General features: G+C 41.7%; 1 protein-coding gene across 1 annotated transcript in view; it reads right to left on the reverse strand.

Annotated features, from left to right (window-relative positions):
• ADAMTS2 (ADAM metallopeptidase with thrombospondin type 1 motif 2) overlaps positions 1-27,566 on the reverse strand; it is a 190,366-nt gene that overhangs the window by 110,031 nt on the left and 52,769 nt on the right. The window contains exon 3 of the mRNA XM_074838354.1: positions 9,618-9,777. Coding sequence (XP_074694455.1) covers positions 9,618-9,777 — 160 coding nt within the window. The remainder of the gene's footprint in view (positions 1-9,617; positions 9,778-27,566) is intronic.

A 27,566-nucleotide genomic window follows, 5' to 3' on the forward strand; every position in this document is an offset into this window, starting at 1 on the left:
TTCTGTGATTCTGCGAAAGAACAACCTTTAAATGGGAACAGTGCATGACGCAGTGATTAAAGGCATTCTATCATCACTTACGATATACAAAGTCAGCTAAAGAAAACCACCCTTTAGCTCAGGCATTAGCTACCTGAGCTTTCGTTTTGAACGTGCCCAACGATGACTGTCTACACAGCACCAGCTCCAAGGCACTGAAGTACTCTCCTTTCAACCAGCGTTGAGCTCATGAGCAACACAGCGTTTGCTTGTAGAGATGTGCTTGGTGTACAGTAGCCACCATGAATTAAATTTGTGCAGAGAAAGACCAAGCGATTTGTTTCTCATTCTCCAGCTGGGTCTTGCACTGCTATAAATGCAGTGACCCTTCCAGAGCCCCTTCTGCAAGCACCAGGATACCAGCAGCACACAGACTTCTTCAGCAGCTGGCCACCGAGGAGCACATTTTACACAGCTGAGAACAGCCAGAACCAGCTGGAATACATTTATAATCCCTGGACCACTTCACAAGGCCTCACATGTGGCTCTTCCGTTGCAAGAAATGACAGAAATTTAGATATTTGAAGGATATCCATCTTCCTCGCAACTCTGGGCTTGCCCATCGCTTTCATTTGATGATGCCTGGAGCTTTTAGCCTGATCAAACCATTTTATCATCATTATTATGGACAGCAGACAAGATTTATGCCTCTTTTAGTCAGAAAACATTTTAAACAGAAAATGTTTATCGGCATTTTCTACTAGAGCTTATTTTAGTGACGCATACCAGATGCTATTTTGCATATTGTTATTAAACACAGAGTTTGAATCCCATGGTACAAAACAGCAAACACTACATGCTACCCATATTTTTGAATTCTCAGTTCCAGAATCCATTTCCTAAATGGAGATACAGGTTGCAGAACACTTTCAGTTTGTCAGGACAGAATATTAAGGTCTTTCTGTGAACAAGTTTCTCCCTCTTTGTGCCTGGCAGAGACATCAGAACCCGCTGGATCATTGCCATCCTCTGTCTTTCTCAGCAGGTTGGACAACATGAACACAGCTTGTAAATAAACAAACCCCAATAGGATGACACTTCATGGAAAAACTCACGAGAAAATGTGAAATTGCAAAAAACCATGTGGGTGTGCACATACATTTTCATAAGCAAAAACTCCTCACATGCCTGTGGGCGGCTGCACACACTGACACATGCAAGCCCTCGCACGGGCTCTGAAGGCAAGGTTTGACTTATGAACTGCTGCTCCCATGAACTCTGCTCTTACACTGGGCTATTACCGGCAAGAAACAGGATCAGCTTGCAGTAAAAACAAGGTTTATGTTAGCCTTGTCCGAAAGGCAAATATTTTGTTCTCTCTTTCCTCCCAGGAGACTGAGAGGCTAAATTCATTAAGGATTGTGAGATCAATGGATATTATAAGGAAGAATAAAAACAAGCCTTAATGAAATCTGTTGTAAAATGTTTTGTCTCTATAAACATATCTATAAACAAACAAGTGTTGACTAAATGTAAATATAAACAAACAAGTGATTAAGCAAGCTTAGTTTCACACACCCCTAGTGCTGAATTGATAGAAGAATGTGAAAAATAAAATGAGGTCTTTCCCCATGCTTTCATCAGAGCTTCTCACAAAAATTTTGCAGGAGTACTTGTATGAGAACTGGAAACTGTCATTTTATAGACCAATATCAGCTTTATTATAATTCTGTTATATTTAGCAACATTTGGTAATACACAACTCCAGTGTAAGCTGTTGCCAACGATCACTTATGAGAGCCTTATCATACTTGAATTTAGTAGAGAAGCTAAAATGAACTCATCAGTTAAGAATGAAATTAATTTAATTTTTACATTAGCTAATCATACAAGCAAATCAGTGATATTTAAATAAGCACAAATAATTAAGTTGTTCACCTTTAATTCATGCATATTTGAGTAACTTGCTCCAGTAACTTGCCTTATAACCAAAACAGGAACACACCTCCATTCAGAAAAAAAAAAAAAAGCCCAAGGTATGTATCTGAATCTCACTGAAATAAATTTGACTTAAGTACTTGCCCAAAGTTAAGCATGCACTTGAGTGTTTCCTTGAAGTCTACATGGAACTCAAACTACCTAATGAGAAAGGCAGGGACAAATATAGCAACTGAGCTTCTTAACATGCTATTATTGTGTTCCTGTATTCCACATCTAGCGACAGTTTCTTACAGGAATGGCTGCAGTTTTCTGGAGTGAATGGGAGAGGGAGATGGCAGCTCAGCGCCAGGCACCCGCAGCGGAGCCGGCCCATGAGGCAGCTCTCTGCTCCAGCCTCTCCCCGCTCCCGGTCCCAGCCGCAGCATCGCGGTGCAGCACAGTGCTCCGCATCTCTCCACGTCACCCCAACAGTTTTTACTTATGTACAAGAGGATTTATGTCACTGGCAGTGCTGCAGTTACTACAGATTGGATGTCATGAAGAAATAATAATGAGAAAGTATGAGTGTTCAATCATTCTGAAAGCAATTTTTAGCATATAGAAAAAGGAGATGCTTAATTAAAAGCAAAAATCCTTTGAAGGAGCAATACTTTCCAAAGCACTCAAAAATTCAAAAAAGCCCACTGTAAAAGTAGCCCACACAGCTTTACTGTGGTCCTGATATGCCTGCGCATCACCACGCATCTTTAGTTACATGAGCACTTCCCTTCCCCTCTGAAAAAACACTGCAAAATTACTGGTAGTAAAAAAAAAAAAAGGTAATTTCATAATAATTTTATTTCCAGGCAAAAGAAAACAGACTGTCCCACAAGCACAGGAAGGGTTGACTTTTTACCTGAGTCCATTCTGTGGCCCAGCTAGGGCCACCTGCTGGGGAGGTCTATGGTAGAAAATTCTATCAACTGGAAAAAAAAAAGCTATTTCTTGCATTTCACACCAAGCACATGTAAGAGCACTGTTCATTAGCCTTCACCTAATCATCCCAGATGATTTATTGCACTGATATAAAAATAAAAACCTTTAGATTAACCCTGAAATTTCATATTAAAATTGCTGCAAGGGTCTTATTTGCCTGTGTTAGCAAAGAACTGCTTCATCAGCTGCGCCTATGGTTGGGAAAGGTGACATCCAATGGCCTAATACCACTCCCTGGAGACTTGTTTTTTCATGAGTGCATAACCTTGCTTCTGATTCAAAAGTTGATTCGCAACTGAATTCTCAATCTTTCTCTTCCCAGAAAAGCCCCATGAATCTGCAATGTGAAATTCAGAGAAAACTGAAGACAAGAAAGACAGACAGATGTATTTATCATGCACAGATGATGTAGGAAGGAGACAAAAAATATTGTCATCAGTGCCTTACTGACTGCAAAATAAGGGAACAGTAATTAATCAGCAGGAGTACACTCTGAGAGGAAATATTGATTGAATTTGGAGAAACTTCAGTTTCCTGAAGGAACTGTTCCCCTGCAAAGGTAACCGGGAAAGTTTCTGTAAATTAGAATGGCAACCAGCCAGTCTGCAGCCAATCTGAGTGTCGTTTCGGGCAATCCAGAAAAATATACACCAGATGCACATTGGTTTCTAAAAAGTAATTTAAATACATTAGTAAATCAATGGCATTGACAGTTTGATGGACTATGATGGAGGAGTCTTCCTCTGAAATACCATCTTTAAAACTTGCAAAGTTCTGGCAACTGAGTTGTTACAACTTTATCATATTCTTAACTTTTTCATCTTCTCCAACAACTTCTAGTATTTGGTTGTTTCAGCTTAAATTGACGTGGATTTCACTCATGCTGAACTGGCCCCCAACACCTTGGGACTCCCAAACGTCCCATCAGTGCAAGGAGGAGGAAAGGCTTTTGTCCTTTTGCATCATGGAGGGGCAGGAGATGTCAGTAACAGGACTGAGGAGCAGCTCTGCTCTGATGAGGTTTGGGTATCTGGCAGAAAGGCACTGGTTGCCTCTACTGAGTAGAAACAGGATCTTATTTCTGTCCTTTTACCTGACTGGTATTCATTTATGGCCACAGGGATGTTGGCCACCCTTGACATAAAAAAGGAAACAGTAGTAGAAATAAAAAAACATAAAGAAAAGGATGTATTTTGCCCCAAGAAGTACATCACTGGGTCACACAAAATGATCACATCTTTCAGCACCAAGCCACCACTCCTCTGAAGGTCAGATCACAAGCCAACCCAAGTATTGCCATGGGAAGGGGTCAGGAGTCTGCAGCAGAGGCTGTGAGTCTGTCCACCCCGTCAGCTCAGAGTATATTCATGCTGGGACTTGTGTCAGATTGGGTTTGGCCATTCCAAAGAATATAATTAGCGGTTAAGAAACAATAATCTGCCTGGTTTAAGCACATTTGAAGAGTTACCTTGCTGTCTTCCTCAGTAATAAACTGTTCTTGGCTAAGGTCATCTTTCATCTGCACAGTAAATAAAACTGTCAACTAAAGCTGAGCTTCTGTTTCTCATCAGTCAAGCAATACAATAAAACTCAGAGCAGCGTATTTAGACGATGATTTTGAGAGAGAAGGCAACCCTTAAGGAAGTTTTAGTATAATCATTTCCTCTCAGTTGATAAACATAACAGACACAGTAATTTAGCTGGGAAATGTGATATTAAAGCTTACAAGCCTGATAATCAGATTGTCTTCAGAGTCAAAAATCAAGCTGGTTTTCCAGACCTCACCATAACCATTAATTAAATACTTACCATCTCTTCACTTAACATCTAAACAACATTTAAGCAAAAACCCAGCAGTTTCAAGAAAAAACAACCTCCTCTAGCTTGCCTATTTAATTCTAGTTCTATCATGTAGGAAGTTTTACTGCTGTCAAGCAACATTTCTCATCTTTGTAAGAAAGAATTCAACTGGAAATATTAAAATATTTTCAACATGCTTGTTATTTTTATCTAGAGGAAGATAAATTATTATATGCATGCAAGTAGTAAAAGCAGTTGCCAGAAAAAATAGGGTTTATTCCCACCATACCTGCAATACATCAACCACTACATGAAAATATTTCTCTTTCCAAAACAATTAGCCTAATTTGTAATGAGCTCACACAGACTTTCACTGTACTGCTCTGCTGCACATTACTACTTGCCTAAAATATGATGCTTATGTTTTCGAGTACGTTAACAAATAGTATTGTTTGAGAGGGGAAAAACAGGTAGAACAGTACACCCTTTACTCTGTGATTCTCACAAACACCAGATAATCCTACACCAGTCAAAACACAATGATTCAGGCTGCCAGAACAAGTATTTACTTTTCCCACTATTCTGATAGCGTTTTATGTAAATGCAGAAACAAACCTGGTACAGTCTGGAACCAGACTACAGCTCTGTCACTTGTTTCACATCCGTTCTCTCCCAGCACATTCCACTTCTTAAAACCCAGCACATCAGCAGAGCCTTCATAAAAGGTGATGCATACCTTGATCTCTCCGGGGCTTAGGAAGTTGTGGTTTTTGTTTGTTCATATTCTTTAAACAGATGGAACAAAATCTCATTTTCCCCTACTATAATATAAAAGAGAGATAATAGCATATGGAAAATGCTAGAAAAACCCTGTTGTCAGGTCCACCTCACTATACCTGTTAGTACAATCTAGAATTTACTTCCACAGTTGGAAAAATGCAACTTTTTTTTCCTTTATGCATGAATCCACCCTCACAACTAGTCGATGGATCTTCCATTTGTTCTAATTGTCTTTTGTGAAAGATCAGCTGTCTATCAGCTTCAGGGAACTCTCTCCTGCTGTCCTGCAGCTCCATGTTGGAGCTCTCTGTCTAGGCAGTCACGGGGGCATGCACGTGATCTCCAAGAAACCACCATCCAGAAGAACTACATTTCATAGAATCATAGAATACCAGGTCTGAAGGGACCTTAACAATCATCTGGTCCAACCTTTCTGGGCAAAAGCACGGTCTAGACAAGATGGTCCAGCGCCCTGTCCAGCTGAACCTTAGAAGTGTCCAATGTTGGGGAATCTACCACTTCCCTGGGGACATTATTCTAGTGGCTGATTGTTCTCATTGTGAAAAATTTTCCTCTTGCATCCAACCGGAATCTCCCCAGGAGTAACTTGTACCCATTCCCCCTCATCTTTTCCATGTGACTCCTTGAAAAAAGGGACTCTCCATCTTCTTTGCTGCCATGCTTTAAATACTGGAACATGGTGATGAGATCTCCCCTAAGCCTTCTCTTCTCACGGCTGAACAAACCCAACCTCTCAGCCTTTCCTCAAAGAGCAGGCTTCCCAGTCCCTTGATCATCTCTGTGGCCCCTCTCTGGACCCTTTCCAGCCTGTCCACATCTTTGTTGTACAGCAGGGACCAAAACTGAACACAGTATTCCAGGTGTGGCGTGACAAGCGCTGAGTAGAGTGGGATAATGACTTCTTTATCTCTGCTGGTGATGCCCTATGTCCCCATAGAGATTCATTACAACAATAACTAAGGTTGGAGCAAGTTTGCACGCAAAGTCTCAAATGACTAAACAAAAGCACCCACTCAGGCAGCAAGCTGGGCATGAAGAGCTCTTTGCTTCTGCATTCTGCATGGAGACAGGAGGTGTGAAGAGCCCCCCTAGCACTGCACCCCGTGCCCTGCATTGCAGGAGGTTCCCTGAGCCCAGCCAGGATCTTCTGCTCCATAGACCCAGCCCCACCTCTGCAAGGGAGAACCTGGAGAGATTTCCCTAACAGCAGCATCCTAACAGACCTGCCAACTGTGGGACTAAATCCCAGAGCTCTTGTGCCATGCAAGGCACGGTGTGACCACTGCCCAGCACAAGCCCCAAGTCCTTGAAATGACAACAGACCCACCCAACTCCAAGTTCATGGAGCTTTCAATTCCTTCACCTCCTGTTTCACTGGGGAGAGAACAGCTTGTCCTATTTCTTGTGAAAAGAGTGCCAGAGATAGGAAGATTTATAAGGAATTTGTATCTATCCAAACCCAAACATTCAAAAATCATGACTCACAATCCCCTCCCAAATCATGGGATTAAATTAACATATGGGATTTTGAAAGATGATGTCTTTAAAATTACGGAATACTATATACTTCATGTTACTCATTACTTTAAAGTAGTTACACAGTCAGAAACTACAAAGTTTTTATCAACAGTTAAAAGAGCCAGAAGCTCACCTAGGGAAAAAAAAAATAATCACATATTCATAAGATTCCTGGAGGCTGGACCTTTAAAAATAGTCCAAGTGTTACAATTCATCACGTGTAAATTTATGGGACTTGGCAACAATGAAGTTGTCTCCAGGGATGGTGGAAGAAGGGGAATGCTCTTGGTTAACCTCTTTTTTTTTTTTTTTTTAAATAGATACAGCATGCTGAAAGTGCCCTACTAAGTATTTCCTAAATAAGCCCATTGATTAATTTAGAGCACTATGGAAACACGCAGCACAGCGTGCTTATCAACACCCAGTCACTAAATATTTTGACATTTGTTACCCAAAACTAGATGCATTCTGGAAAAAGACAAACTGGAAAATTAAATTACAATTTTTGAAAGCATGTCCTTTCCATGCCTGTTGCCTAGAGCAAATCAGAGGTGGGAATCCAGGTTTAATAAAAATTAGAGAACAGACCCGTTTTGGAGCGGCCATTTACTTTTTTTGTTAAAGGCAAAAAGAATTTCATGGAAAATAAACCCTGTACAGTATAGTGTGTTTTTTTCCAAAAATAAAAACTAATTTTTAACCAATTTTACAAATCAAGAGATGGTGGATGGAAGGGAAGATTACTACTCTTAGCATTTCTTCCTTATTTTAAAATACGAAAAATCACAACTATTCCTACCTACCACCGACACCCGCTGTTCCAGACGTGGGCAGTGCTACGTCTCATGAGGCCTGGCCTGCACAAGTTCAGCCTCGCCTTTGCTTTTTAATCCCACACTGCTGACTGATGGCTATTATTACTGGAGCCTTCCAACTTCAGTCCTTAGGCAAGCGCACAGCACAGGTAAGGTGACAGACGCAGAAGTCTGGTGGCATCACACACCGCACGTGGCTTTGCTGCCAGCCACGGCGGGCAGCCCACGAGCAGCCCTGCCGGCAGCTCCATGAGAAGCCACACAGCACGGTGCTGCATTTCAGAGAGGTGTTTTCAGATACTGCTGTCAGAGCCTTCCTCCAGCAGGTACCGCATGCCAATAACTGGAGTTGATCTACAATTTATGCTTTTCTGTGTACCAGACTCCTACTCCTGAGGAATATTTACCATCCAAAAACAAAAATACTGCCATAAGGTGTGAATAAAATCAAGTCTCTTTTGTTTAAGAGGAAATAGAGTGCCTGGCTGATATTTTCCAACACTGCAACAATCTTATAAACATCTACTATCAGAGCAACTTCCATCCTATGATTCTGGGACTGTGGCACTCAGATTCCTGCATCCCCTATCTCTGCTCCAGAACAAGTACGAAGGCAACCAGAAGAGCCCAACACAGCACTGCATCAGTCACAAAATTCATGGGACATTTTGACAGCCAAAGTGGGAAAAAAAAAAAGGGTTAGTTGAATGCTATTGTTTGCTTTCTTTTTTGTCCCCGTTCCAACCTGAACACTGACAAATTTATACTGCTCACTTGGCCCTAATTTCAGTGCCTCATCTCTGTGACTGTTTCTTCAAGTGGTTTCAGGGGATTACTATATGCAAGATGTCTTTTGAAAATGATTAAGGTACCATAGTAGCGGGGTGGGGATCACTCACAAGATTTCTACAAAGGACAATCTAACACACTGCATTACACTTGAAAATGTATTATAGTGAAATAAGATAATACTAGGGTATGAGTGGCAAATAACTCTGCAGTTTGGTACACACATTTGGAACAAAAAATGTAGCTATTCTGTTGTTTCCACTCAAACGACCCAGTTAATCTCAGTGTTAACATCAGCTGTCAAAACATCCACTTACCAATTTGCATCCCTTATTTATTCAGAAAAAAATGTGCAACACCCAAGCAGTTACCAGAAAATTGAAAATACTACATAGAATGGGTGTTTATGCTTAGCTTGTTATTCCATCACAGTCTATCACATATTTAATATGTTAAATTCCACACTTGGAAACACATAAATAAATCAAGAAAGTCTGTGTTCATATCTGAAGATACCAATATTTCCCTGTTGGGATTAAATCCAGCCAGTGAAGACACTGTCAGTGAGAAGCCCATGTGCCACGTCAGCCTTGGCGTCCTTGCTGCAGCCTTCCAATGCGGCTTGTGCAAAGTCAGTGCTGCTACCCGTCCCCAGCAGGCACAGGCACCTCTGCACTGCTGCTTCATCCACCATCACCCACCACCTTCTGCTCTGACCCGGGACTCAGTGGGACACACGACTTCACGTTGGCTACCTCCAGAGCCAAGGAGACTCTTTAAAACATACACAGTTCCACTGTCCTGCGGTTGGTTTTGGCTGCTGCAATGCTTGCTTACCCCAGGTAAAGTGTTCAACTCCTTCCCTACCTTTCCACCCACAGAGGCAGAAGACCACATTTCCATTTTCAAGGATAAAAAAGCCAGAGATAGCAGATCACATTGGCCACATGCCTTCAGTCACACTTCATACATCAGCTGGCATCAACACCTCTGCCTTACCTTTATACAGGGTATCTACGTTCTCAGTAGGAAGCTGCTTCTTGGCAGCTGCTCTGCGATAGACCACGTGCGTTCTGCCTCCTTCCTCCTCCTCCTCCTGGGCCCCCTTCTCCAGAGGTTCAATGAAGAACTCGTCCTTGTCTGTGCGAATCATGCCAGCCTGCAGCAACAGGGCAGAGATCGAACATTTTGTGTTACTGCACATACAGCAGACGTTGTGAGTAAACAGTTACAATATGCTTAAGCACACTTTAGTGCTCTCTAGAGAGCAATTAGGATGCAGAGAGGAAACCGGGTGAATTCTTTATTAGAGCAAAACAAAGCATCATTTCCCCAGCTTGACAAGAAAGGACAAAAGGTACAACCCTGAACCAAAAGGACTTCTCCTCGAACCCCATGAGTGAAGTACAGGTCTAAGAATCTGTCTAGGAGATACGCTCCCATTAGAAACCAGCTACAATGAAAGTTACTATGACCTTAGCTATCCACCAGGCCCAGACCACCCCAGTGTTTACTATCTCTGCTAAATAAAGGATCGGTTCAGCACCACAAGCTGGACCTGATGTGCAGTTCAACAGTCAAAAAACAGAGTCAGCCTTTCTGTTCAGAAGCAAAATGGAAAAGTACTACTTCTTACATGCAAGCAACTAAGTTTTGTGATTATTTCCCCCTTGACACAAAGGGTTCAACTGACAAAATACTGTTACAACTAGTTTAAAAAATACTCTGCTAGTTACAACTAGTTTAAAAAAGGTGTCAGTAGTGCATTGCTAGGAAATAAAAACTTATTCAGACTGGACCAGATACCGTGGTATGAAAAAAAGAGAAATCTGCACTTCTACAGAGCACCTCAAAGGAACATCACCCAAGCGATTCTCACTGTGTTCGGGGGAAACCCTCATAAAGACTGAAAATTTAAAAAGTCTTTTCATCATCTTCATGCAGGTGAAAAAACTTGGGCACCTGGATCACCTGCATTTGCCTGCTCTTGTAGTTCTGCCCTACCACAGAAGGTCACAGCAGCCAGTAGCTGGCTTGCAGAGATGGCTGGCTTGAATAAAATTTTTCTGCATATGTTTGCACATCTATGTTTCAGAACTTAAACTAAAGAACTCTTAGCTCGTAAGCAGAAGGTCTTACTATTAGCATGAAAGAAATTGTTTAGATTGTTATTGAGAAAAGCTCCAAATCCGATCTTCAGAAGCTCTTTCATCATGTTCTTTCCCACTCTGCCCACTGACGACCCTGGAGTCACTGGACTTTCAGACTGGGCACAGGAGAACATCTCGACACTGGAACACACTTCGTCTTGGTATGTGAGCTTCTGGAAAGCTAAATCATCTGCTGGGTGAAGCCCTACCTCAAGCTTCCAGAAGAACCAGTTGGGCTCCTTTGAACCCAGTATCCTCGCTTGAAACAAGTGTCATCTAAACACACTTCTATCCCCACGCTAAAGTTCTCATACAAAGCATATTTTTCTTCTACAAGCAGCAAACTATATTCCTACTTCTATAAATACAGTATGTTCTTTGGTTCCCTCCTTGGAAAAATGTCAGGTTCATTTGTCATGTCTTAACTTATATTAGGCAAGATTTCCAGTCCCAGATTTCATATATATAATGTATACAAAAACAGATTGAAGGGGAAGGACTAAAGAAGCAAAATTATATCGAAGCAATTTAAACTGATGCCATCCTGCCTGTATAGCGGAAACTGAATTTGAAATCCTGTCCTGTTTCTTCTTATCTAATTTAGATTCTAAATCAGACACAAAAAAGGTGAGACAGGCTCAGCAGCTCAAGGAAGCTGAGACAATCTAGAAAATAAGTGCTGAACCCAGAGAGACAGCAACTGATCTTTTACTGTAAAGAGGAATATATGAAAAATTCAGAATTTATGTTATTCTCCTTTTAATGTATATTTTAATTGTATACACACACCCTTCTTCTGGATATTAACTATTATATCCAAAAATTTTAAAATCTTTTTATGAGAAAAGCACAACTAAAGATGAAGAAGGAACAAGCATTTGCATACTCAACTGCACAGAGTACAATGCATATGCCCAGGAGAAATACACAGAGAGCTTGACTGTCATGTGAAAAAAATGTGACTTTGCTTTTTGCAAGTAAGCTACATGGTTGCACACATGTTCATATGTATTTCTGGAGTTATTAAACCTACTATTAACTAATCAGCTAATGCCAGATCTTAGTTTATAATGCAGACCATACTTCAGGACCCTGGGGGAAACGCTGCTGTATGCAGCAAGGGGTACTGATGGGAGTTTGGAGGAATTTAGATCTTCTAAGAAAATTAACAGATAGAGAATTTCTACAGTCAGTAGTTGAACTGATTAGACAGACGAGCAACTTTTATAGGTGAGCTTTAGCTTCCACAGCATGGTGGCCTTTTGGAAAAGAAAACATCTGGTCAGAGTGAAGATTCCCCCCTGAGAAGATGAAGGCGACACCCTGGGACAAACTGTAAGACTAAACAAAGGAGATATTTGAATGCTGGTTCCCAAGACATAAAACCAGTGGTCAAACACTGAAGCTGCCTGCGTATCATTGCGCCTGGTGCTGGCCCTTTTGCACGCAGGGGGATTCCTGTGGCACCAAATACTGCCAAATAGCAGGCCATCATCAGGTGCTCTTATGCCACACCCTGCTTCTCGGATAGACACAACACCTCATTGTCCATCCCCATGGCAGTATCCTCCCTAATTCTTTTGGAGTGCAGAAAGGAAGGAATTTAAGCTTCAGACATGACTGAATATTTCTTTTCTCATTTTAATCTTGGACTAGAATAACTTTGTCTCTTACAAGGGAACTTCTCTTTTCCTTTAATCCTGAGAAACACATAAATTATTTTTGGTTGTAATTATTAGGAAAGAGTTACTGGGTGTTTGAACTGTAAAAGAATTTTTATATATTGTATATCCTACACAGTCTTTGATTTACCCAACATATTCTCATGAAATAAAATAAGAAAAAATGACTGTTTAAGACTTTAAGAAGAAAATTCATTTAGATGGCAAGGCAGAGTTCCTACAGCAATCCACAGTTCAAGCCATCTACCTAATAATACATACACAGTTATAAATGATTCATTAAGAAATATGTGGGGCTCCTGAATGTCTCCACCACACATTTCCTTGCTGCTTTGAGCAAGACATTTAACCTCTTTACTTCCATTTCTCCACCTCTGAACCAGCATAACAACAGTCTTGCAGGATAATTACAGGGGCTGATTTGTTATTTTTTTGCCAAGCGCTCCAAACATGAAAAGCTCAAGATGAATTGCCTAATGCATTTTTTCTGATACTACTCGGAACACCCTCAAAAAGCCACCATGAAAGGGAGATTGCTTTTAGTCATCAACTCAACGCCAGTGTTGTGCACAGCCAAGGAAACAACATAAAGGCCTCGCTCTGGCAGCACAAGCTTGCTCATGCCCTTCACCCATCAGTCCTGCCCTTATCCACGGACGCCATCGCCCCTGTGCCAGCCAACCATGCCAAGACAACTCGCAGGTAACCACCAAGTTTATGATGACAACAGAGAGCAGTAAAGTAGCTGCAATTTCCTGGAGACTGCCTCTGGATGACTAAACCAGAAATGCTGCATAGTTTGAGCAAATCTGTGCCTTCCCTTCAACACAGGTTAGACCAGAAGGACTTCAGAAAATTCTTGGGCCATCATCTGGACATTTACTCCAGGGGATGAGAAACCAGAATTAAGCCTTTCAGTGATCAGTTTCCCCAAGTTCTGAACAGAAGAACATTAGTTGCTTTCATGAACTAAGAGTTTTAAAACAACTGCTAGCAACAGCGTTTTTCTATCCTATACTGCTCGTTGCCCATCCCAGGACTGCTGTACTTCCAGGAGTTACAGATTAGCGGTGCCTCCCCTGCACTACCACCCTGCAGCCAAACACATGATGTGTAATTCAGAACTAGGGGTGGGACTGAGCATCTCCATGGAAAGGGCTCCCAGTTCTGGAAAAAACACTGAACTAACTGTTACCTCTTCCCCTCCTCTTCTGGGACTTCTAACTTGAAACTAGAGTGAATACGGGAATATTGCTAAATAATGATGGCAGCAGCGACTATGTCCTGTGACTAATAAAAATATAAATTAATTGAAAAAGTGTTTGCCTTTGGAATGCACCAAACTATAGCAAAGAGCCTATAATATCCCACTATTTCCCAAAGTAGGACATCCCCAGGCCTTCCTTCCAAGGGTTTTTACAGCCCAGCTGTAAATTACTCAAGTCAAGCAGTGCTTAGCACTCGTTAATCTGCATTAAAGACTAGAGCAGAAGACACTTAATCAAAAGAAAACTGTAGTTCAGAGAATCAAAACCTCTGCTAAGGTTAGCAAGGCAGTTATTTAGAAGTGAAAGCCACACAGGAAAAAATTCACAAGGAAGGCAGAGAGTGACTGTCCTGTCTAATTAAGACAAGAATTACATTGATAAGCCACAAATTAGTCCATTGCAATACACAGGGCTGGGCTTTAGAGCTCCACTAATCTCTTTTGGGGGTAACAAGGCTCCTGCGCATCCCTCAAGACCTGCTTCCAAGGCTTTCAAGGACCACAGGATCTACAGATACTGGCAATGGCAGTGGCCACATGGGCTTTCTGCCCAAGGTAATTACACCAGTCCCATCCACCACGATGGAGACCTCCTCTCCAGCCCAGGAGACCTGCCAACAGTTTGCCACCGCACCGCAGAGCTCAGCTGAAAAGCAGGTCTTTTCTCCAGTCTCCTCAACATCCCCAACCCCTCTTGCATTTCTAAAGACATTCTTTAAAAGTCTAATTTGACAGAAAAACTGCCTGGCGTATTTAGATCTACAGAAAACTCCAGGTTTTAGAGCATTAGCTCCTGTGGATAATTAAATGTCTCGCTGGCTCTGCACTTGGTGAGCGACTTAATTGTCTCCTCATTCCCATTCCCATCACAGCTCCCTGTTCTAGGCCGTAATGAAGTAACCCATGTAGCTGCTGCTTCAGGACTCCAGAGCCTCAGCCCATCCTGCAACCACAAGTTTAATTAATGTTCATTTTCTTCCTCATTAGTACAGCTTTACAAAGTTTCTCATTGCCATATAAAGGCAGATTTACTTTCCAATCTCCAAGCACAGGATACAGATAGGAAGCTAAAATTAAATGTGAATAAACCTGAAATTAATATTAAAAAAATCCAAGTGTCTGCTTAGTTAATTAAATCAGTAACCTACAAAAACAGAGTGTTTCAGGAGCTCTTAGAAACAGTATTTCTGTAAATAGAGAGAGGTCTGTTTTTTTGAGTATTTGATTCAGAAAAAGGTAACCAGCCATATGACATACCTTGCATGAACAAATCCTAAATTTCTTGAATTTCAGGTGATTTTCTTGAGACCAAAGGGAGCTTCAAACTATCAGATATTTAACCTCAGTGCCTGGGTTAGGAACCTGCACTTCTTGGGGTGTCAATGAAGCCTCCCGAGGGGAATTTGCAATATGGGATCCTCCCAACACCCAATTCACGGAGAAGCAGAGGGAAGAGATTTGCATTTCACTGTATAGTTGCCAAAAAATACTCTGTAGATGACTTCAAAGAGAAAATATTTATATCTTCAGGGCAGCATATTGGACAAGGTCTTATTCTATTTTTATATCAATGTGCTTGTACCCTAAATACACAACTGCTATACATTTGACCAAAACTGGCACTAGTATAACAGAGAATTTGAAAGCAAATTCCACATATTATTTTTATTTATGATCCTTCTCTATGTCTTAGAACCACAGGAACATGCTTTTTCCAAACAACAACAGATGTGTCCCCCCAACACTGAAGTCAAGTACGGAAATAGTATTAGTTCAATTACATTAGAATGGACCTGATGCACCAGGAGCTCCAATCACTGGAGCGGGATCCCCCAGGAAGTCTGTGGCAGAACTAAGGACATAACACAGACCTTACAAATTCACCCCTGCCCACACAGGATCTAACTTTTTCAGTTCTACAATGTATTCACTCCCAATCACACAGTACATTGATTCTGGAACTGACGAGTTTGGCATTTTATTTCTATTTTGCTACATTCGTATAGATAATGAAAAAAAAAAAGCTTATTATGTCATATTTGCATTTGATTCTTTGAGAACATGCCTCGAACTGCTGAAGCATTGCAGGGGAAGAATTGTGCAGTGCTGCAAATTCACCTTTCTTTACAGTGAGTGGAAGTACTGAAGGAATTGTTGCAAACATTTGGAACATGCTGCCACTTACTGTGCTACGTGTATGCTGCTGCCGCCCTAAAGCTACACTGATTTATTCAGTCCCAGGTTGGATGGGGAAGGGGGGAAAAAGAAAGTTTTTAACTGATAATATATGTTTTTGCTGCTGTTAGTCTAAAGGAGTATTTTCCAAGTCAGTTTGCAATAAAGTTGCTTCATTTTCACATATTCTCAAAAAATTAAGTGGGGAAATAATTGTGTATACACACAGGAATTACATAGACAGACTGACAGAGAGGCGGAGCCTGCTGGGTAACCCCATGAAAGCTGCATGTTACTTAGGGCCCCTATTTATCCTCTGCAGAATGGGGATAAGGTCACATTTTTAATGCATTTTGAGATCTACTAATGAAAAGCACCATGTAAAAGCTATTCATACTACGAGTGCTTTCATGATAGGCTGCTTTCGCACAGTCCTTGTAGCTCAAGGAAGGATGGGTATCCATCCATTCATGCATCTATACGCTTCCACTGCTACCAAAAATAAAGTTTTGTCCTCGGAGCCCAGCTTAGTCACTACACAATTGCAGGTATGATTAATAATAGCAGCAGGACAAATCTGCAGCCAATATAACCTGAAGTTAAGACAACTGCATGAGTTTATAGCAGATGAGAATCTGGACCCAAATCTTGCATCTGTATGGTATAACTCATGTTAGAAGCTCAGAAGGATTTTCTGTGGTTTTTAAGAGACACAATAGTGAGACAGACTGTGTCTCATTCTCACTGAACCATCAAGAAAACAGACACAATTAAAGTGATTTCACAAAGCAATGCCAGCAGATTTCAAGACAAGCGTCCTGGCCACAGTGCCCGCCTTTTACCAGTGGACAATGCTAAAAACATTGCTTCCAACTTCTCTGTCTTTACAAGAAAATTACCAAATTCTCACCTCTGTCACTCAGTGTCTGCCTAAGGCCAGCAGCAGTGCAGGAGAGCAGGGCCATGGCCCTGAGCACCATTTCCCTTCAGTAAATCTCCTGCCCCTGTCCCCTACAGCCTGCCCCATCCTAGCAGCTGCTCACCTCTGAAGCCTGGTAGATCACAAGAGGTAAATCTCATTTTCATAAGGTTTAGGTAATACACAAAACCATGACTTTCTGCAAAATATGTGCAGCAAATACAGAGTACAGCCTAATAGAAGTATAACAGAGACCGTGGAACAGGCAAATTCAGAGCACGCTTCCCCGCAGCTGCTATGCAGGGACACAGCAGCGCACCTTTGCCAGGTTGGCTTCCACATTTTGGATGCCTCCACCACCACCAGGAGGAACTCGGTTCCCAAGAGTTCAGCTGCAAGAGCTGTTACAATTCTGTAGCTTTTTAAACAGAGACAAGCAGTTCTTTTAGCTAAAATAATGCTTAAGCAAGAACATTTTGGAAAGTCTCTAGGCTTGATTTCCACAGGTATGTGTAATTCCAAGTGGGAAAGAGGTGAGTTATTAAATAGCTGTTAAGAATGAAAATGATAAATGCAGCAGATCTTGCAGACTCGGGGGATTGTAAACTTGATTGCTGGTGTTGCAAGCAGGGAATAGTAATTGCAGTTCCCTGCAACAGAGTTTCCCAATTTTAATCTTTCAGGAAGGAAAAGCATGAATATCAAGTCCATGAATTTGCTACCAGCAAGATCCAAAAGAATTAACTTTCCCAATTTTAACACAAGGAACCATTTGAAATAAAGTGTTTCTGAGGTCACTCTGACAAAATGCACAGTTGAGTCCTACCCTCAGCAATAAAAATGAATTGACATTCTGCAAGAAAACAAAACCAGTCTGACTGGAAAGCTCTTCAGCTCAAACTCACAAAATGGGACGGTTGCTACACAAGTTTCTTTTCAAAAATACATTTGCTTAAGGCACAAATCACCACCCACTGAAGTCAATGCGTGTCACATTCATAAATCTCAAGGCCAGGATTCATAAATGGATTCATAAATATTAAAGCAGTTTAGTCTGACCTTCTATATAAGACAGGCCAAAGACTTTCACCAAAGCATCACTGCAGCCTTCCAAAAACAGTCTTCATCCCGAATTCAGAAGGGCTGGACTAGATCCATTAATGGGTAGGTAAGGGAGTCGAGGTCTTTGCTATGGTAAACAAGATAAAAGGATCCAGACGACAAACTGGAGAAGATTTACTATATTAAAAAAAGTTAAATATATTAAATTCATCTGAGTTGAAACTTTGCATTTAAAGTAATTTAAAATTACAGTATAGAAACCCTGAATCTTCCCTTCAGAAGATATCACTGCAGCAACATTTCATATTCTGAAGGAGTACGTAAGCTGCAGAGTGCAAGCTGCAGGGCAGCAGGAGCCAGCTCTGGCCTGGGCCATTCCCACCTCCTCCTCCGCTGTGCTCCCCCACCCCTTCTTGCCCAGCAGCCCCAGTGCCCACACAACCACACAGTGAGCAGGTTCAGGAAGTTCACCCCAAAATCACCATCCTAGAAGGATGTGCACCTTGGCAGAGTCAGGTCTCCCTGCTCCGCAGCTTCTGACATTAGTCACTCCAGTGAAAGCAAGACCCCCAGCAGGTAAAAATTCCCACCTGGCAGAGAGCATCTCACACCCACTTCACACTGTTCCATGCAACAGCTCAGAATCCAATTTCAGCCACATGTCCAGGGGTGATCAGTGCAGTTACTCATGGCTTGGAAATCAGGTAGAGTCCTTCTCTGCTAAATGCAAGTTTTACTTAAACTGGATGCCCATACGGGTGAGGAGAAAAAAAAAGCACCAAAAGTTTGCAACAGCAGAGGCTTGTTTTCGTTTCCACATCCTATAGACAGGCTTATTTTAACCCTCCTTCTCTTACCCATTATTGGAGGAATGAACATGGAAAGGTGTTACCCAAATGAGAGCATGAAAAACTAATGTGAGATGAGCTTTTAATTTTATACTGCGTTCAGTTGTAGGCTCCCAGTACAAGATGTCAACAAAGTGCAAGATTCAGTACAAAGTGCAAGACTCAGTACAGAAACTAAAATAATTAATCCCTAGAGGAACAGGCTTATTAAGAAGGATTAAATCAAAGAATTAATGTGCACTGTCTACATGACAAAGAGGAAGGGAGGCGTATGATAACTCTCCAAGATTTGAAAGCATAGAGAGAATAAAAATTGCTGATGAGAAAAGCTTGGACATACCAAGAACCAATCAAAAAAAAAAGAAATTCTGAAAGAAATTTTAGCCTGCAATCCTATAGGCAGTCTTATGTAGCTTAAAATAAAACAAAACCCAAAAAAACCCCACGAAACCAACCAAAAGCTTGTTCATAAAAATCTTTACATTAACATTCCTTATTTTTTACATTACACTAGTACCTCCAGTTCAAGTAACAGAGTTTAGGCTTTGCACAGTAGCAAACAGACTTATGCAGAAGAAGAAATAAAGAACATCAGTTGAACCCAAACCAGGCTTAAGGAACTGGGCAGTAGCTGGTGATCTATGTCCTTGGAAAAGCAAAATGAAACACGAGCTGGGCCTCTTCTGCAAGCCCCTTGCTTGAGCAAAGGGAGCCCAGCCTGTCCCAAGGCTCTGCCTTGTCCTGACCGAGCCAGCAGGCACCAGGGGAGTTTCAGGGCAGTGGGAGCTCGGCTGTAGCTGGAAAGAAGCTGGAGGCTCTCCATCCCTAACTTCACAGGCCAGCCCCAAAAATAGAAGCCAGACAGACCACCCAAAGACACCCACAGCAACCTCCTCACTGCTACAAGTGATCTAAAGTGCTCTCATATAAATGAATAGCGTTCCTTAAGGGCAATGTGTATGCATCCATATGGCAATCTGACTGCTAAAGCAAAGGCAGTGGATCTCACGGCATGTCTAGATGTCCCTTAGGAAACACTGGGGAGGAGTTGGTGTTCATGGTCATTGTGGGCATGAGGACAGAGGTTCTGGATGTCAAGTTGCAACTTGAAATCAGGAGTTTTCATCATGGCGTTGTTTTAAGGTTCCCAGTCTGATGAAAGGACAAGTCAGAAAGACAGTGTGTGGCTGAGGAAATGAGCTGTGAATTCAGTGGATATGGAAACAAGAGTTTGGATTCACCAGGCATTGGGGAAAACTCTGGAATGGATAAAGTCTGTACAGGAGAAATCAGTTTCTCCCACACTATCACTGTATTATGTACTGGAAAGGCTGTAAAGAGTACTTTAAATAGAAGGAGAGGAGGGTACAGAAGCACAAGTTTGATGTGTACTGATAAGAGCATATCAGACAGTTTTCACTTCTTTTCAGAAGACAGTCTGGGAACACTGTAACAGCAGGATAGGAAGCACACAGGAACACACTGGCCTGCCAGTGGAGGAGAGAGCCTAGAATTAACTCAGATTAACCATTTCACTATGTCAAAGAAGAATCCAGAATCCCTCTAGATTAAATTTTTACATGTATACAGGAAAAGCACAGTACAGGGTGATACTGTCAACTGCTTGACCAGGACAGCAACAGCAACTGAGATACACTGAGGGAGAGCAGAAGTGCTACAAGGGCAGGAAGCACATAGTAATGTCTACAACCTCTATGGAGACTGGGCAAATAGCATCTTGGGGAGAGGTGCTGAGGATGGATTTTTAGGTATCATTAAGAACTGCTTCATGAAGCTCTTGAGACCACGCCCCACAAAGGGGATGCAGCCCTCGACTGCGTGAGCAGCGCGGCTGAACTGCTGCCGTTGGAGAATACTCAGTAGCACTGACCACATCACACTTGTGTTTGATGACCTGGCAAGAGCAACAAAACCTGTAATATTTCTGCTGCAGTGTTCACTTCCAGAAAGGGTGACTACATAAGAATAAAACTTGTTAAAGAAGAATTAAATGGGCGCCTAAAAGAGAAGCTCATTGCAGGGAGCATCGAACTATTTAAAGACAGTGTACTGAAGGCTCAGAGCAAGTGTATACCATCCACCAAACAAGTTCAGAAAGAGCAAATGAAAGTCACCATTGCTAAACAGCAAGGCAAGGGAGGGTTACTGGAAGCATACAGGCATCCTACCAAAAAAAAAAAAGAAAAAAAAAAAGAAAAAAAGAGTCCAAGTTAGGAAAATTGAATGGGTCATAAACTGGCAGATTAAAGATAAAATCACAATAAGGCAAGCCAAAAGAGAGTCTGAGGAATAACTTGCAAAAAGCTTAAAAAATAATCATGAAACCTTTCTGAAATACATCAGGAGCTGAAAACTCACCAGGGTATCTGTAAGGCCAACAGATTATTCAGGTTTAAAGAACCACTCAGAGACAGTACCATAACAGCAAAATTAAATGAGGTTCTTCAAAACATGCTCACTTTGGAGAACCGGGAGGAGGCCCCTATGTAGGAGCTCTCCCCATTTAAGGTTGAACTGAAGGATCTGCCTCAAACTGAAAAATCAGAAGAGGAGGTTATAGAATAAAATCTACAATAAAGAGCTCACAAGACTCATCCTGACAAAACTAAGAAATGAAACAGTGTAGCTACTGCACGTGTCATGGTTTGCTCAGAACTGCTTCAGAACCAAGGACTGAATGCAAATGAAAACGCAAAGCCAGGTTCTAAGAAGAGCGCCTAAAGAGAACCTGGGTACAAAGACCAATAAGCCTGACAGCCAATGGGGGTATGGCTTCACACCACACACTTCAGTTCTGGAACCCCTTGCCATAGGAACTGTCTACTAAGAAAACAGAAGGCTACTAGTGCTAAAACACCAAAGACAATCACTCACTACCAGACAGTTTTGAAGATAAGGACTTACATGGACATCCAGTCCAACACAGTACAGCTTGTGTGATTTTGTCTTTCCCTCATCTTGATCAACTCCAGTTTTTTATACTTTTTGCTGTTTGTGCTTTTCCTGATGTTTTCCTCCTCCACTCCCTCCAAGGCTGCAGCTAGTAATAAAACAATTTAATATTGTCTGAATTGAACAAGAATGTTCCCTCTGCTTTTCCTTGGACTATGACTCCAGCAACCATAAGCTTTTCACCAAACTGCAAACAGCACAAAAGAACTTAAAATACTCACATGCAGATACAAAACTCTAAAGGATACAACCACTGTTAGAGAATAACTGTAGAAACATGAAAAATTAGCAAGTGTTGAAGTAGAAGGTAGACTGTTAATAACTTTTTATTTGGAAAACAAAAAAGCACCTATGCTCTTAGGTGAAAGTTGAAACTGCCAGTTTTCTCAAAAAAAACCCAGAAATAAAGCTCCAGCCTTTTTGCAGCAACTAGAAACAAGATAGTCACAAGTTGGACACAACATACACTGAGTCAAATGGAGCCTATAAAGGATGCATTCCCTGAAAATAAGAGAGTATGGAAAATAAATGCAAAGAAAGAAGCATAAATCAGCCTGTAAATCTTTCAGAACTACTAGAAATCAAATTCCATACCATATGTCAGTGGGCTATTCACACCAGTAGAGCTGGGTTAGTGCCACCACACATTCTGGTAAGTTTACAAGTGGCATGTGTTTATTTAGACAATACTATTACCACAAAAGATATTAAGGAAGTTCTTCAAGAGGCGGTTTCCATTCTTTACATGTCTTCTATAAAACAGTGTGGCTTTTTTATTTAAAGTTGCCTGTAAATCTCATGAGATTGCTTTAGAATTAAACAGACATTATTAATTTAGACTACTAGGCAGAGAGAAAAAAAACACTAGTAGCTCTTGAGCCAACAACAATGCTTACAAACTTCTCAAAGTCAATTGTCCAAATATAGTTACAAGAACTACAAGCCAGGAATCTGGATCAGAGGAAATATTATAGTAAGAAAGCCAGTTATCTCCCCTTATAAAAAAAAAATATTAGTATTGAAAATAAATTATCAGATAATCTGTATCAGCTCTACCACTCAAACCAAAGTCAGTTACTGTAATCATATCTAAGTCCTGCCTAGAGAAGAAACAAACACCCAGCGGAGGGCAAAACATAGCTGCTCTGTGTTTCCTGAGGGCATCCAGAGTGCTGATGAGGATACCCATCTGTGACACAGGGGCATCTAGGGCCTGACAATCAAACATCCCTCATCCAGAAAACAGAGGTTCCAAGCAACTCATGGGCATCCCAGCCCACACACATGAACACACTGGTGGTAGGACGTGCCCATATGGCCAGTGAGCCACTCAGCTTCATGATGAACTTCCAACATTTCTGAAAAATTACAAAGGAGGTTAACAAAATCCTCACTTTTCCACTTTAAATTTACTGCTAACTACACAATTCAGGTTAGAGATAGCACTATCAGGAGCCCAAGTGACACAATTCGGGAAGATGAGGGAATGAATGCACAGAAAACTGTCAAATGGAAGCTAACACTGACAAAAAACAAGTGCTTTGGCAGGAGCATTTAACCAACCTACACATCTTACAAAGTCCTAAATTAGCTACTTCCAACTCAGGTGAGTGATGGATGACTACTGCAACAAGTTCAATGAAGATTTCCTCTCACTCTACAGTCAAAGTCAACCAGCAGCAAAAAAGAAAAAAAAAAAAAAAGAAAAGGATGTTTAAATATGGGATAAAAAAAAAAGACAAGACAGATGGCATTATTATTTTGTTACACAAGTCAGCGGCATAGCTGCACTGAAAACACTGGATTCAGGATGCCTACAAATACAACCAAACCGAAACATTTCCAAAGAAGTTGAATGGAAATGACCAGGACCTCAAAGCCACTCTCATTTCAGCATGGAGACTGAAGACTTTAAATATTTGGTTTAATATGAATGAGAAAGCCAGAGAAAAACAATTAATGGTGCAGTAAGGAATACCTGAAAGTCATCTCTTCATTTCACAATAAAAAGAGAGCATCAATTAAATTAAAACATTATTTCCCCTGCCTCCCTCTGCCTAAAACAAATCACAGAGTAACTCCATGGTTTTCATTCTCCAGCTGACATCTTATAGCAAATTAAAGACCTTCAATACAAACAGTGAGGAGCCTCAGAAGCTCCAGGGTGCCCCAGAAAGAACAGAAGCAGGTCTGGACTTCTTGGTCTTGGATTCCTGCCAGACCAAAAGACTTCATTAAATGAAAATGCCCAGAGGATCCTAAAGAGAAAAATCTCTTTTAGTTTATTTGTTTAACTAGTGATATTACTTCATATTTATGGGTTGAGTTTGTACTGGTAGCTTTTTATTTTTACAAGTCTATGTTCCAGCTGACCCTGGTTTCACAGTACGTACACCTACTGTGACAGTTTTACAACCTGTTGTAGCTGCCCCACACAACACAGCCAAAGCAGAGCTTTGGTAACACCGTCAGGTTTCATAGCTCTCCTTCAACAGGTTTCAAATTCTATTTAGGTACCTCATCTCTATGGTAACTGTCAACCCTACGGAGCCTCACAGCACCGTGCCGGAGGAAAGCAATCCCCCATCCCTCGCTGGGGAAGGGGGATGTGGGAAAACTGGACAACTTGTCCAAGGACATGCAGAAACTCCGTGGCAGAGACAGGGAACCAGATGTCCTGAAGGCCAAGCCCAGAGCATTAACCACAAGACACCCTTTCCTCTGCTACCAGCAAAACCTCACACTCCAAGCGGCTCTCGGCATCAGAGTCACTTCCAACCATACCGCAGTTTGCAGTTTACAAAGCACGAGCCTTAAGGGATGTGTCATTACATGCTCCGTCCTTTTTGCTACTCTGCTGCAAAGAGTCAGTCAACGAACAACCCTCCCTTCCAGCTGCTCACTGCCAGCACGGCCACCAGCTCCGGCCGGTCACTGCAGTGCAATGAGGAGCTTAACGCAATTAGACTTTCATGGGATTCATCTGAACTCTGGGGAAGCAGGAATTTCACAAAGCTATAAAGGTTGTTTTAAAAAGTTTTCCAGATTTTATCATTTTTCACACAGTCTGCAATTCTCCTTCCTGGCTTTTGAAAACCGACACACAGCTGTGCTTTGGATCACAGCTGTGACTTTTGGCAGCGGGCAGAGGAGGCCCAATGCTAGGCTGGGGTAGCCAGCGTCACCCCGAGCCACTCAGCCTTTCTCATCAGCGAGGAGGGACCAGTCCTCCTCACCGGCATGGCAGGGTGCGGCATTGTGAGCTCCTGCTGCATCACAGCATTTCTGAACTATTAAATACTAATTTGGATCTGCTCTCCTAAGTAGAATCAATGTGAAAAAATGAACACAAGCATGAAAGGCAGTGCAGAAGATACAGGAGAAAAATCTAATGAGTGTTGGATTTTCCTCCAATTTAAGGCAGTTTACTTTCTTGTATTTTCTACTTCAATTTTTTGTTTTGTTATTTTGGTCTGTTCTGGTGTTATCCAGGCTTCTACCATTTCTCAGCATCTTATTTTCACATCCATCCTTTCCCCAGATTCTGAACACGTTTTCTGCCTTTTCCAAAGAGCTCACTGGGTTTCATGTAGTTGCAGAACAGATGGCACAACACTTTAGATTTGCTTTAGTAAACGGACAAATGCAATCGCTTTGTTCTTCTCCCCTCACGTCTGCGCTCGGTGGAGAAGGCTGCCTCTGCAAGCCAGGCAGCCGAGGGCAGCGACGCTGCGGCCATCAGCGGGGCAGGACGGGCCCTCGTCAAATATCCCGGAGCTGAACCAGCAGTTGGACAGCGTGGGTGGGCGCAGACACAGCATCTGCCAGTCGGCAGCACAGGAACCAAATGTAAATGGCCCCTTTGCCCCAGGTCTACAGGAATAACAAACCCTGGGAAAGCATTAAAGCACAAGGGGAGGTAGGGAGAACGAGGAGCACAAAAGAACAAGATACACTGACTCTCCCAGAAGAGCCTGAGGACAAGTACCATCATTTTTAGCCATATTTCAATCTCTTAAACAGCCTTCCATCAGTCAGAATTACAGTATGTGGATGGAACCTGTTCCATCTTGGAAAGCCAGAGGCCACTTTGTCTCATGACAGCAGAGTGTGATCAGACCCAGCTTCTTGCACAAAGTACGGAGCAGTGAGAATTAACCCCTGGCCTGCCAAGTGCTCTCCTGTGGTGGCAGACACATGTCATCCCTGGAAGTTTTGACTGGTGATGGATGAAAGAGTCTTTAAAAATCCAGGTATGGCTAGGTGACATCATGCTTATATAGAGTACTCTACTCATTCTTCACATGGGTTCTCATGTGCCCACAAAGCACGAACTTATGGGCCCCACAGTGGCATCTCCAGGGGTGTCCCTCAGTTAGTGGTCCAGATTTCTTCTAGACACAAGTGCCTCATAAGAGAGAAGATGATGATGAGTTCATACTCCCAACCGATCACATCAGCAACCAGACATGCATTTGAAAGAGGTCTAGGCTATGCGAACATTTCAGGTCACCCCTGCTTTGTCCTCCTACAAAGGCTTAAAATTAAACGGCAATCCTTCTAGCCCTCAGACGTGATGCTTATGCTTGCCTTCCTCTTACTCTGGGCTATCAGCCCATTCTCCTTCTCTACAAAATCACCAGCCCATTTCAGAGGGACCAAAGGGAAAGTACTTCAGCCCACTTTGATTCATTAAGGAATTTTCAGACACCCATTTTTAGTTTCCATTTGGGCTAATACTCATTTAGAAATACGGTAAATTACCATGAGAAGGGGATGACATTTTTCAACCCATGAGGATAATCTCAGAGGATGAAGAGAGGAAGTATAAGGAAGGTTAATTAGCCTTGGGAAAAAACACAGAACGTGAAGAGAGGGATTATTAAAACATCTGTGGGCTCACAGAGCTCAGACTCCTCCTGATTTTACACTGGGCTTGTGATCCTCAACATACTACATTTGGGATGTCTTCACTTTATTAGCCAACATTAATACAGACAAAATTTTAAACATACTAATGCATCCTTAGTTATAAACGCATCAGTATGTTCATGGAAACCAAATTATTTTAGCATGAACCAACTTGTTCACCAACTCACTAACTTTTACAAATACCACATGCTTGTGAATGTAGAACTGGTCACTACAGGTAATGACACCTAACCACAGCTCTGACAGAAACAATCTTTGGTAGCTACTTCCTACCTTGGGCAAAGAGGAGGAAGAAAAGAGAGCAGAGTAGTGAAGGTCAACATTTTTTATCAGGGTTTTCTTTTTCTTAAGGGTTTTCTTACAGAGTTTCCACTTAATTCTTATAGTTTATTGGAGTAAAATAAAGAGTCATTTTACTCCAATCTCACAGGAATTGAAAACTTTTTTTACTTGACTCTCTCCAAGTCCCTTCATGTATCTCAAGAGCGAACAAAATTTTGCTTTTGTCCACATCTTGCAGAGATTTCTAAAAACTAGCAAAATGCTTTAAAATTAATTGCATTTTTAAAATAAGAATAACTTCGGCTTTCTTGCAGTCAGCTACTGAAGTGAATCACATGATTATGCAAATCACAACCAATATTTTGGTGCCAAAAATACAGCTCAGCAGAGAGATGTATAAATACTGGCCAAACCTTGGAAAATAAGGGTTACACAAGTAGATAACAGAACTCTCCTTTCAGCAGCTATTCAAATTTCCTTCCTTTTTAACTTCCTTGGAAAGGAATCAATTAGGAAACAAACATTTCTTCAGCTTCTGCACCATCCTTTTTTATTGCTTCTGTCTCATGGGGAAGCTAAATCACACCTTAAAAATTCTCCTAATGTTTCCTTTCGGAAAGCAAAGTCACTCACTATGGCCAGAGCTCTCAGTGCTCAG

The sequence above is a fragment of the Strix aluco genome, chromosome 13 (assembly GCF_031877795.1).
Source record: "Strix aluco isolate bStrAlu1 chromosome 13, bStrAlu1.hap1, whole genome shotgun sequence".
Classification (NCBI taxonomy): domain Eukaryota; kingdom Metazoa; phylum Chordata; class Aves; order Strigiformes; family Strigidae; genus Strix; species Strix aluco.